This window comes from Anabrus simplex, chromosome 6, assembly GCF_040414725.1.
Source record: "Anabrus simplex isolate iqAnaSimp1 chromosome 6, ASM4041472v1, whole genome shotgun sequence".
Lineage (NCBI taxonomy): Eukaryota > Metazoa > Arthropoda > Insecta > Orthoptera > Tettigoniidae > Anabrus > Anabrus simplex.
Window position 1 is genome coordinate 225,535,461 of NC_090270.1, and position 12,748 is coordinate 225,548,208.

The 12,748-nt window shown below is 38.4% G+C and overlaps 2 protein-coding genes across 17 annotated transcripts in view; one reads left to right on the forward strand and one right to left on the reverse strand.

Moving 5' to 3' along the window:
* The window catches only part of LOC136876359 (arylsulfatase G), a 387,207-nt gene extending 378,084 nt beyond the window's left edge, over nt 1-9,123 (reverse strand). For all 8 annotated transcript variants that reach the window (XM_068228394.1, XM_068228393.1, XM_067150243.2 and 5 more), the window contains exon 1: nt 8,930-9,123. In XM_068228394.1, the coding sequence (XP_068084495.1) occupies nt 8,930-8,966 (37 nt within the window). In that variant the 5' untranslated portion in view covers nt 8,967-9,123. The remainder of the gene's footprint in view (nt 1-8,929) is intronic.
* Nucleotides 9,124-9,199: 76 nt separating this feature from the next.
* Nucleotides 9,200-12,748, forward strand: part of LOC136876361 (galactokinase) — a 323,016-nt gene continuing 319,467 nt past the window's right edge. For 3 of the 9 annotated variants that reach the window (XM_067150251.2, XM_068228400.1, XM_067150250.2), the window contains exon 1: nt 9,727-10,145. In XM_067150251.2, the coding sequence (XP_067006352.1) occupies nt 9,984-10,145 (162 nt within the window). In that variant the 5' untranslated portion in view covers nt 9,727-9,983. Of the gene's footprint in view, nt 9,265-9,335; nt 9,698-9,726; nt 10,146-12,748 lie in introns of those variants that run through there. The other 6 variants (XM_068228397.1, XM_068228395.1, XM_068228398.1 and 3 more) reach the window with 6 other exon arrangements.

Consider the following 12,748-nt stretch of genomic DNA (forward strand, 5'->3'; position numbering starts at 1 on the left):
GGCAGCTTTGTTATTTTTCATACATTTGATGGCAGTTCTCAGGTCTTCTTCCGTGAATGGTGTGCCAAGGTGGGTCATTCTCCTCTTCATACCATTGCATTTTTATTTCTCTGGATCTTCTCGTGGTTTTGCCATTCAGCAATAGTTGATGGGCTATTTGATCAGGAGTAACTTTAGTCAACTCCCAGGGCGAGACTGTAGGATCACTGTTAAGATTTTTTAGTAATTTCCAGGCTTGTCAACTTAAGCGTTTCATATCTAAACTTTAGAAAAGGTTACACCATTTTTCTTTTCTTAATGTTGATATAGCTTCAAGGAGGTGCTCTAATCTTTGTATTGTATACTCTTCGAAGGGATCAATTTCAAATAGCTGTTCATATTTATTGATGATAATGATGCTTGTTGTTTAAAGGGGCCTAACATCGAAGGTCATCGGCCCCTTGTTCATATTTATTAAGGAGGGATTTTGAGTCCTTATCAAGTCCAGGTATGTACATTGTTCTACAACCCCTAGGGATGTGTTTACGGGAGATGCTGTTTACTAATTCCACAAAATCTAGGTAATTTACTGAATCAGGCTTGATTTTTGCTAATTCATTGTGCAGATTTTGAGAGAAAGTATTCCACTGAGCTTTTTTGAAGTTGAACTGTCTTTTAAAAATAACTTTCTCTGGTTTAGCAACTGCCTGTACGGTACATATAAGAGCTCGATGCTGTGTTCTTAGAAATGGATCTGCAATTTGTTTCTTGGTTTGTTGAGCAATGTGTTCGGTGACAAAAATGTTATCTGGGTTGTAACCTCGCCTCCGTCGACCACTGTTAAAGGAATGGGGTAACTTTGGGACAAATATTAGTTTAAGACCCATACATTCGTTCCATTCTTCTAGATTTTGCCCATTTGTGTCAGTCTCTTTGTATCCCGAAGACGTACTATGACAACTGAAGTCACCGATGACTAGCTTTGTAGGTTGAGAATGGAAATTGCAAGTTTCTGTAAATTTATATTCCTTATTTGGTGGCTTATAGACAGATGTAATAGTCAGGATTGAATTTAAACAATCAGGATTTCAATGTCATCTACACAGGTCAAGCCTGCAGATAAAATGTTGGTGCCCTGTTTAAAGAAAACTGCACTCCCATATTGTTCATTAGGTCTTTTCAGGATTAGTTTCATTCCTTTCATCTTTGGTGAGTGATCATTTGACCCTCTATGTGTCTCCTGAACCAGTAGGATATCACAATTATGTTTTGTGCAAATGTCAGGTAATAAGGTTTCCTTCTCTGGTGAAATTCCCTCTATATTAATTGAGATTGTTACTAAAGCTGGCAATGAAAAATGCCGTTTGAAGTTCAGAATAACTAATAAGTTAGTGTTTCGGTGATGGAAGAATCAGCCGCTGAGGATTCCTCAACGTTGCCCAGGGTACGCCCGATTGTCTTTATAATCTTCGTGGAGGCATCTTCCATGTACCTCAGTGCTGAATAGAGATCATTGAAAGAAGAATTACAAACTAGACATTATAATAAGCTTTTGGGCTCTTGTTGTGTTAGGAAACAAGGTAATATTCTTTACATTTCCTACAGTACCTTGTCTGCGTCTTCGGAAGACGATCTTGTCTGTTCAGAAGCAAGACTTCTCTAATAATGAAGGTTTGAATTTAAGAATGCTTTATCGTTGGTAAGTGTACTCTCATTCATCACTACATGGCTCATTGGGCGCAGTGTAAACCATCTTGTGTGAGGAAGGTACGAATTTGGAAATCACCAAAATGAAATAACAATATTCAAAGGGCATGGAGGAGAACTACCTACATAAATTCTTAATGGTTGGCAACCACACATTACTTAATTGATAGCCAGTGTCCCTGTTGTTGAAATTGTTAGGATTTTTACATATCTCCACAGCTTCCCATAAAAGCCTAGATCTGTAGAGTTTAGTGTGGGTAAGAGCTTGAACATCTTGGAACACGATATCATGACCCGCTGATAGGATGTGCTCAGCTATTGCCGACTTCTCTGGCTGGTTCAGATGGATATTTTGTTGGTGTTCCTTGATACGAGTACCAATGGACTGGTATGTTTGGCCATTGTATACCCTGACGCAAGTACAGGGAATTTTGTACACCTGAGGATGTACAGTAATAGTGGGAACAATTCGCCCTTGTTTTTACCTAAATTGTGAATAATTTTTGTGATGGAGCCAAATACTGTTTTTATACTGTGCTTGCGGAGGACCTTGGCAATAAGATCTGTGATAATGTGGATGAAAGGAAGGTAAATAGTTCCCTTCACTTCTTCATTCTGAGAGTTTTGCTTAGTCGTTCCACCGGGATGCACAGCTTTATGAATCTGTACACTGTTGTAACCATTATGCTTGAAAGTGACTTTGAGTGTATTAATTTCCTCCTGGATATTTGATGGTTCACAGATTTGTTTTGCCCTCGTGGTGAGTGTAGTGAGAATGCCCTATATTTTGCTGGATGGTGGTGAGGATCTGAGTGAATATAGCAATTTGTATGGGTAGGCTTATGATAGACAGTATGCCTTAAGGAGACGAACAGGTGGTTTTTTTTTTTTTTTTTTTTTTGCTAGTGGCTTTACGTCGCACCGACCCTGATAGGTCTTATGGTGACGATGGGATAGGAAAGGGCTAGGAGTTCGAAGGAAGCAGCTGTGGCCTTAATTAAGGTACAGCCTCAGCATTTGCCTGGTGTGAAAATGGGAAACCACGGAAAATCATCTTCAAGGCTGCCGATAGTGGGATTTGAACCCACTATCTCCCGGATGCAAGCTCACAGCCAAGCACCTCTAATTGCACGACCAACTCGCCCGGTAGTTTCTTTCTTACTAGAACATCCAAGAAAGGAAGGCATCCACCGATTCCATCTCCATAGTGAAATTAATTGAAAGATGCTGCTGATTTAAATAGTTTAAAAATAGGTGAAGTTTCTCAGGACCTTCTGTCCAGATCACAAATGTATCATCAACATTCCTCCACCAAATCATCGGCATGAGGGACACCGAAGCAATAGGCTCCTCCTCAAAATGCTCCATAAAGAAATTAGAGCGTCATGCAGTGGTGAAATACCTTAGTACTGTAATATCCTCAGGGAACAGATGCTGATAAGGTCTGCTGTGGTACCCATACCCAACTTAACAAGAGGTGAGAGGAGGAAGGAACTCAAAGATGATTCTCATCTGGCCATTCTCTCAGCTGATATGGGTAATGCAACAGTGGTAATGGACACTTACGAGTAAAAGAACAAGATCTCGGCTATGTTGTTAGAGCCTGTTTACAAACTGAACTCATGTGACCCTACCACTCGTGTGTCAAATGCCACCAAGAAGCTTTTAAGGCAGTCCTCAATCTCAAAGGAGGAGGCTAAATATCTGACTCTGGGGGATGCACTGCCGCCAAGATTATATGGACTACCAAAAATGCACAAAGAAAACATTTCCCTCAGCCCATTAGTTAGTGTGATAGGTTCTATGTATGCTCTGGCTAAATATCTAAGCAAATTGCTTCAGCCATAGGACATACTGATCATACATTAGGGACACACTGTATGTCGTTAATAAGTTGTCAACCATAACCCTGTAACCCTATGCACTTCTGGTGAGTTTTGGTGTGGAGTCCTTATTCACTCAAGTCCCGATTGACTCAATCGTGTCTCTCATTGAGCATCCATTCCCTGAGGACATTACTAAGCTATTTCTTGTGGGATGGGCAATTTTACGAACAGATGGATACGGTGGCTATGGGAAGTCCAGTTTTGCTGGTAGTGGCTAATTTCTTTATGGAACATTTTGAGGAGACTATTGCTTCAGAACCCATCAAACCGATGAATTGGTGGAAGTATGCCGACGATATATTTGTGGTCTGAACTTCACCTATTTCTAAACCGCCTAAATCAGCAGAATCCTTCAATTAAATTCACTATGGAGATGGAGTCAGATGGATGCCTTCCTTTTTTGGATGTTCTAATAAGAAAGAAACCGAATGGCCCCTTAAGGCCATAAGCCTACCCAAGCAAATTCCTATCTCCAGGCAGATTCTCACCACCATTCAGCACAAAAACAGGGCATTCTCACGACACTCACCATGAAGGTGAAACGAATCTGTGACCCAGGAGGAAATGGACATACTCAGAGTCACGTTGAAGGATAATGGTAACAACGATGTACAGATTCAGAGAGCCCTGCATCCCAGAGGGACGACTAAGCAAAACTCACAGAATGAAGAAGTGAAGGGAACTATCTACCTTCCTTTCCATTCATAATACCAGACTGAATTTCCAAGGTCCTCTGCAAGCACAATATAAAAACAGTGTTTGGCACCATCACAAAAATTGCTCACAGTTTATGTCAATGATCAGCACAAACAGCTGTCATTTATTAGTACCATTGTTTTAAATTACAAATATGGGACCTAAACTTAATTTCTCAGCCATTCTAATGGCACAGGTTGTTGAACAAGTGAAGGCAGGCATGCCAGTAACAACAGAAGCCAAACAATTCAATGTTCCTTGAACAAAACTTCTCTATAAAACATCTAGTAAGAGGCCAGAAGCACGCAGATTCAGACCAACTACTATTCTAACTGCTGAAGAAAAAGTAGATTTAGTTGAATGGTGGTTATCAACTGCCAAATTATAGTATCCTGTCACGAAAGAGCAACTTCTAGATAGTGTCGAACGTCCGATTAAAGAACTGAAGAGGCCTAAACCTTTTACTAATGGCGGGCCACGCGGAAAATGGTATTCTTCCTTTCTCAAAAGATACACTTAACTAAAAGAACACAAAATCTAACTGCTTCAAGGGGAAATGTCACAGAAGCTTGGTTTTCTGATGTAAAGGATTATTCAACTGAGAATAATCTCCTTCACATCACAAATGATCAGACATGCATAATCCCAATGAGAGTGCTTTTTTCTACAACCCAAAGGAGACAGAGTTATCACTGTATCAGTACTCAAATTTTGTTTCTCAGTTCATCTACTGGTAGGCCTACTCCTTATGATTTGTATAAAATTGCTATAGGTAATTATTAACATATGATTGTATCGAAACATCTGATGATTTTACTTTCATGCTTTTTGTTTATTTATTTGGTGGTAAATTAACTATTTTTCTTACATATTATAGTAATCATTATTCTTGATAACATTCAGAATGACCAACAGTTATGAACCTTCTTCTTATATTTAACATATTATAAAAGTGTCAATTAATTTACTGGTGGAGCAGAAGTCAATTAAAGGAACATGCGAGAAGCTGAACTGTCAAATACTGGTGCTTTCAGATAGGTTTTAAAAACAGCATATTCTTACCTAATGTAGCCTACATAAAAAATGACTAAGTTTAAATAATAATATTCACACTCCAAGGAATATATTGCATATATGCTAGCCTAATAAAAATAACACATTAAAAAAAACTAATGTTCTAACAGTGTCAAAGACTGGTGCATGTGCTGATTAGTCAAAAGCAAAGGACAAAGGATTCCAACAACTGTCGAGGTATTTCATTGATCAATATACCAGGCAAGGTGTTCACTGGAATTTTGGAAGGTCGGGTGCGATCAGTGGTTGAGAGTAAGTTGGATGAAAACCAGTGTAGTTTCAGAACACAGAGGGGCTATCAGGGTCAGATTTTCAGTGTGCGCCAGGTAAATAAAAAATTCTACGAGCAGAATAGAAAGTTAAGTTCTGGTTTATGTTTTATGTTTCATAGATCTAAAGAAGGTAAACCATAGAGCACCGAGGGAAAAGATGGTAGCCGAACTGGGGGATTATGGGATTAAGGGTAGATTATTAAAAGCAATCAACGACTTATTTGTTGACAAATTAAGCTGCAGTGAGAACTGATGGTAGAATAAGCTCTTGGCTCAAGGTATTTAATGGGATTAAAAACTGCTGCAATCATTCACCTCTGATGTTCATAGTTTACATGAATCATCTACTGAAAGGTATAAAGAAACAGCAAACACACATTATCAATTCATAAGGGTTGAGGAAGGACAGAAGGAGGAGTGACCTGCATGTACAACAACAAAATAGGAAGACTTAGAGTTACAATAATAGATGAAAACTTAGTAATCTTGAAAGCAGTTAGCCCGTTGAAAAAAGTGGAAGACACTGTCGAGCAAATAGCCAAACTTCTAACCTTTACTGACAAGGATGAAAATGTAATACTAGCAGGAGATTTTAACTGTCGTCTGGATAAACAGAATAGCAAAACAGATATCGTATAAGAAATTCTGCTCACGGAAGGATACCGTCTAATCAATAAAAGTGAGGAGGTCACCTACTTGGCTCCAAACGGTTCCAGTACCATCGATTTAATCTTCTACCGAGGAAGAAATACTAAACTGATAGGACATCAGATTATGAGAAATCAAGGTATCGCCGCACAAAGGAAACATCTACCAGTATGGGCAAATTTCTTAATTAAACAAAAAGACCCACATGAAACAGAGAATATACACATAAGATCAAGAAGTACAGACGAAAACAAACTCAGGGAAAACTGCCAAATGATAGAAGGGACTCATCAGCTCATTGAGGAAGGTAATCTCGAAGCAGCTTTAGGTATCATCAATGGAATAACAAGGGATTCTTTGTCCCACAAGGAACCTGGGAAGTCCAAAGAATGGTTTGATGTAGAATGCTACACGGAAAGAAGAAAAACGCTTAACTTAATACATATAGCCAGAAGACTTAAAACTGTAACCATCTTACAAGCTTACGCGATACGACGAAGTTATAAACAATTATTGAAAATGAAAAGGAACAATCATACCGAAATGCAGGCACAACAGAAAGCCCGAGAAGCTTGAAGAGATCCTTTTCTGGCTTTAAAGAGGAAAAGGGTGAATCCCACGAATCAAATAAATATGATGGGAAAACCACTTTAATAATGTATTAAATACAGGAGGATGAACATTAGCACTAGATGTCTTAAAATGTAGTTCGACAAAAAAATCTAGAAATAACAATAGATGAAGTGACAAGAACAATTCAAGACACTAAAAAAAAAAAAAAAAAAAGCAGTCGGTCCAGATGGAATTTACAACGAGAATCTAAAAGACACTTTACAGTTGCTAGCACCTTATTGGACCAAACGATTCAATAAATGTTTGAAAACAGGTAGAACCCTGGAGAGCTGAAGGTTGTCCTACATAAAAATCTTATATAAGGGAAAAGGAGAGCCTGATGATGAAAACTCATATAGAAGGATAGCGTTAGAGAACAACATCATGAAAGTATATACAAAAATCATTAATCAAAAACTTAACGAATTAACTGATGATCATCTTCCAGAGGAACAATTCGGGTTCAGGAAAGGCAGAGGAACTCTACAAGTTGTCGCTTACTAGATGAGGTGCAAGAAGCACTTAGGCATCAAAAAGGAAAATTTTATGCTGTATCCATTGACTTTAGTAAGGCCTATAACTTGCTCGACAGATCAAAGCTAATGGGAAAATTAGACGGTATGACTGGAGCAGACAATGATCTTAAGATTGTAATAAATAATCTTCTAGCCTATAATAGTGTGAGAATAGATGATGGGGTAACACACTCTTCTCCCATCACTCAAACAAACGGTGTGTTACAAGGAGACCCCATTAGCCCTACGCTTTTTAATGTAGCTACAACAGACATCGCAAGAATAACAGATAATCTATCGACAGTGCTTTATGCCTATGCAGATGACATGATAATAGGATCGAGAAACAGAGAAGACCTTCAGATCGCGGTAGATAGATTACAGGAATGGGCAGAAACAAACGACTTCCAGGTTAACGAGGACAAGATGGTCTGTATGGTTTTCAGAAAAGGAGGAAGAATAGCAGCGACAGACAGAATTTCATATGCAGGGGTAGACTTGACTACAGTAAATAAGTTTCGCTACCTCGGCATCACTCTACAGACGTCAGGATCTTCATTCGAAATACATGTGAGGGAAAGAGCAGCAGCAGCAATAAGAGGAATTTACGATATACAAGACCCAACCAAAATATCAATAGGCTCGGCAATGAAACTTTTTCATGCAAAGATACTACCCATTCTGACATACAGCATAGATTTAATCTGGGACAAATTATCAACATCAGACCTAACTACCATTGAAAAAGTGAAAGCTACCTTTCTGAAAAAAAATATTAGGTATTTCTAAGACATCTAGACTAGCTTATGCGTTAGCCAGGAGTCTTTTCTTATCGAGGATCTTAGATATCTTTCTGTACCATCGACACCTCAAGCCACTGCTCACCTAAATCTAAGGTTAAGCAAAAGAAAAGAAATCTGGCCGAAATTTTACATGACGGATGCTATGACAAGTAGAGACTAGATGGGCCCAAATAAGAACATGCGTAGTGCTATCAACAAGCTGGCTGTACACGGATTTCATAGTAAGCTATGTGGAAAAATATGTGAACGATACCTCTTCAATAAGTGTGGCAAAAGAGAAAAGACCTTACATGAATATAGTAGAGTAGAACAATTTATATATGGCCATTGGCTGTAATAAAACTTTATATAAAGTGGCAGGGAGGAATTCAGCTAGGTGGGAAGGTAGTGAACAATTTGGCCTATGTGAATTGTGCGGGCTAGAATGTAAAAATTATTGCATTCAGCCTACAAGAAGGAAGAGTATAATAGTTCATGCATATTACAGTCCACATTACAATACTGATGTAAGCTGAACTCGTCTTGACCACGGTCTGCAAGAAAGGATAGAATTATAAAATGACGTGAATTTCGGAAGGGGAGAAGACATTTTCTCTACTATATGTTAAACTGCATAACGATGTACATACCGCACCTGAGAATTCGAAATGCCAAGCCTTTCTCCAGGTTCATAAACGGTAACTAGATTAAATTATAATTTGTAGACATACACATTTTACGTGGCTAATTTACCATACCTTTCAGTTCCTTTAAAGATGGGTCTGAAACTGACATCTCACATTCTTCAGTGAAAATACGAAACTGAGCAGTAACATACACAAAACCATACAAAATAAGACAATTTATTGATAGTACACAGACCAGCAGAAGTCTTAGATTTCATGCAGAATACTTGCATGTCAATCATCACAGAAATCAAATCATATGTTTGCCGCCATTACGATCGTAATTTGCTTAAAAGCGCAGGCGCATAACACGCTGCCACGCATTTTGTTGTTTATAATTTAATTTTGTCAGGGGCGAGGACAAGCATCATGTAATATACAAAGAGAAATGTCAGGGGAAAAGCCGAGTAAGGAGCGTTTTCTTATCGCTTTTATCTTCTTTGGAGTACGATTAATCTTTCAGAGATATTCGTAGCTCTAGTCCCAAGAATTAATACTGTCGTTGCAAAAATATATATATATATTTAGTAAGCTTGACGTATTTATTTCATTAATTTTGAAACATTTTTATCATCTATTTCTAGGGAAAAAAAAAAAAAAAGGTGTTCGGTGTCATCCAATTTGCAAAAGCTGACGCTGCCATTGGATTATGTCGTACCTTACTACAACGCTCTATTTCTATTCAATTACATATTATAAGATGCCTGCTATTGACTACCTTGGGGACGCATTCTAATATGTTATCGGTATATTAAAAAATGAAGCTTAACTGGGGGACGTAATACGAAACACAATTTTACTGGATGGATCGTGGCCCATTGGATGTTCTCCACGTGTAAGGTATAATTTAGAAATAGGCTACATGTACTATAGGAATTTGTTGTTACGGTAGGGACTAAAGGGCCAGCCGCGTAGTAGAAAATTATCAAACTTGGAAATTCGAGAATTTATTAAATGAATCACAATTTTGATTGTTACAGGGTCACTCAAGCAAACAGGTTGAAGGTCGTTGCATTAGATAGCCCTCTTATCATTAATGCTTATGAAGATATACTTCTCCTAACCCGTTTCCTTGTGATTTAGCTCACATTTGTCGTGACTGAAGCGTGTAATCAGGAGCGGCAAAATGGCAAGCCCTATACGCCCAATTGACGATGTTGTGAAGGAAGCAACTGACGCCTTTGTTGAGCGTTTTCAATGTTCTCCTGAAGTAGCTGCATGCGCTCCAGGAAGAGTTAATTTGATTGGAGAACACACTGATTATAATGGTGGTTATGTCCTGCCTATGGTAAGTGCATTTAATATTTGACACCAGTATAGCCCACAGTTCTCATAGTTAGTTGACTTTTAGGAATATTTTCTCTTTATTTAAACAAGACAGGTCAAACATTCATGAAAACGTTCAACTGTAGCCAAATGTTATCACAATCTCGGGTAACTTGTGGCTTGTAACCTGATTGGTTAACATCAGTCAATCAATCAATCAATCAATCAATCAATCAATCAATCAATCAATCATCTGCATTTAGGGCTGGTGCCCATGTAGCAAATTCCCTATCAATTGTTTACCTAGCTTTTGTGTAACATGTTTAAGGACTTGGAAATTTATTGAACATTTCCCTTGATAATTTATTCCATTCCCTTACTGGTACTCCTGAGTCCTGTAAATGAATATTTGCCCCAATTTGTCCTCTTGAATTTCAACTTTATCTCCATATTATAATCTTTTCTACTTTTATAAGCTCCGCTCAAGCTTATTCGTATACTTATGTCATTCCACACCTCCTCTCCTGTGACAACTCGAAACATACCGCCTAGGCTAGTCGAGCATCTCGTCTCCTTACTGCCGATTTTTTCCATTTCTCGTATCAAGTAGACATGATGAGGGTCCCATACATTGGAGCCCTACCAGTACTCTAAGTGCGGTCTTACCAGAGACTTATACACCGTCTGCTTTATATCCTTACTCTATAACACCTAAATACTCATATAAACATGTGAAGAGATCTTTTCTTAACAACATCGTTAATATGATTACCCCAATGATCACTCCTTATCTTAACACCTAGATATTTACAGTGTTTCCCATGAGGTACATTCAACTCAAATGTTAAATCTGTGTTACTGTATGGAAGTGAATGGAAAGTGACCAAAGACATTACTACAAGGTTACAGACTTTTATAAATCGATGTTTGATGTCATTATGAAAATATGGTGGTCAAAGACCATCTCAAACAAAGACCTTTGGGAGAACACAAGTCAAAGTCCCATACAGGAACAGATAATGAGAAGAAAATGGAGATGGATTGGGCGCACCCTGAGAAGACCACAAGAAAGTATCACAAGGCAGGCACTGAGCTGGAATCCACAAGGTAGTCACAGGCGAGGCAGACCGAGAATTACCTGGAAGAGAACCATAGACAGGGAGACTCCTGGAGTTTACAAGACACGGAGGGAGGTGAAAGCATTGGCGGCAAATACAACATGCTGGAGAAATTTTGTCGAGGCACTATATTTCATTTGGAATTAAAGGAAATAAGTCAAGTAAGCCATGAAGTATTATCTCCCATCACCACAGTACTTAAAACAGAGAGGTCTTTTCCTTTTGGTGAAACTTACAACTTGACTTTTCATCCTATTTACAGTCATACCATTGCTTGCTGTCCATCTCACCACAGCATTATTTAAGTCAGTTGCTCACATTACCGCAACTCATTTACTACTCTATTTAACATCATTCGCAAAATAGCCATATCTGTGATTCTACTTTTTACTCATATACCATATAGGCCACTATAAGAAAACATAAAGGTCTAATAATACTGCCCTGTGCAACATCCCTCCCTCCCCCCCCGCATTCCTAAAACCAAACTGCCTTCTGTCAAACCAGTTAGTAAATTTGCAAACATGCCTGATCTAATCAGAAAGAATGCTTTCAAAGAGCTTACGAACAAGACATGCTGACTGGCTTGTAATTATCTGCTCTATGTTTCCGTTATATACTGGGACTACTATCGCAACTCTACATTCATTTGGTATCGCTCCTTCATGCAAACAGTAATCATAAAAAGTATTTCATATATGGCACTATATACACATAAAACTTTTATCAATCCCAGCTGCCTTTCTAGCTCTCATCTTTTGTATCTATATATTTAAAACAATAGCCTGAATTTTGTATGTCAATTTTGAAAGAATGTCTGAACCGATTGACATCATAAAGCATTCTGAAGAAAGCTCTTGGCCTGTAGATTTACAGAGTTTCTTAAAATGTATGAACATTTTTTGCCATATATTTTAAATTATTAAAGAAAAATGTAGTGCTCTGATTTGCCAAAACGTTCGCCAGGACTTCAAGACCACCTGGACTGTGGTGGCGCTGAGGCATACGATGAGAGAGGGGAGGTGGAAGAGGTCAAGCACATGCGCAGTCGGACATCAGCAGTTCCAGTCTGGGTTGTGTTGCAGTTGCAAGACAGTCGCTTAGTCAAGAAGAACTTATTCGGCACTATGCTACAGTATCTTTGTAGCTTTCCATATATTTGCTGGATTAAAATTATGTTGGAGAATTGTAAAAGTTCTTTTTCCATGTCGTAATTTTAACACTAAGGTTGTTAATTTCTTCCATTCCAGTAGTTAGGAGAGTGAGTCAATCCTCCTGTCATAATTTACCGTCATGGAAACCCAAAGAATCATACCTTTACTACGAGCAAACTGCTAATGTGCCAATTTTCAAATCTGATTTGGCAATCATTGTGCTCATAGGAAACCAGGAGCAACTTTTCAATTATATTAATGAAATCCTTGATGTGCCCCAACAAAACAGCTCAAATGTCAAGAATGGATTTTTCATCAATTGTCCCGTGTGGATTGGAAAACATATATGCTTA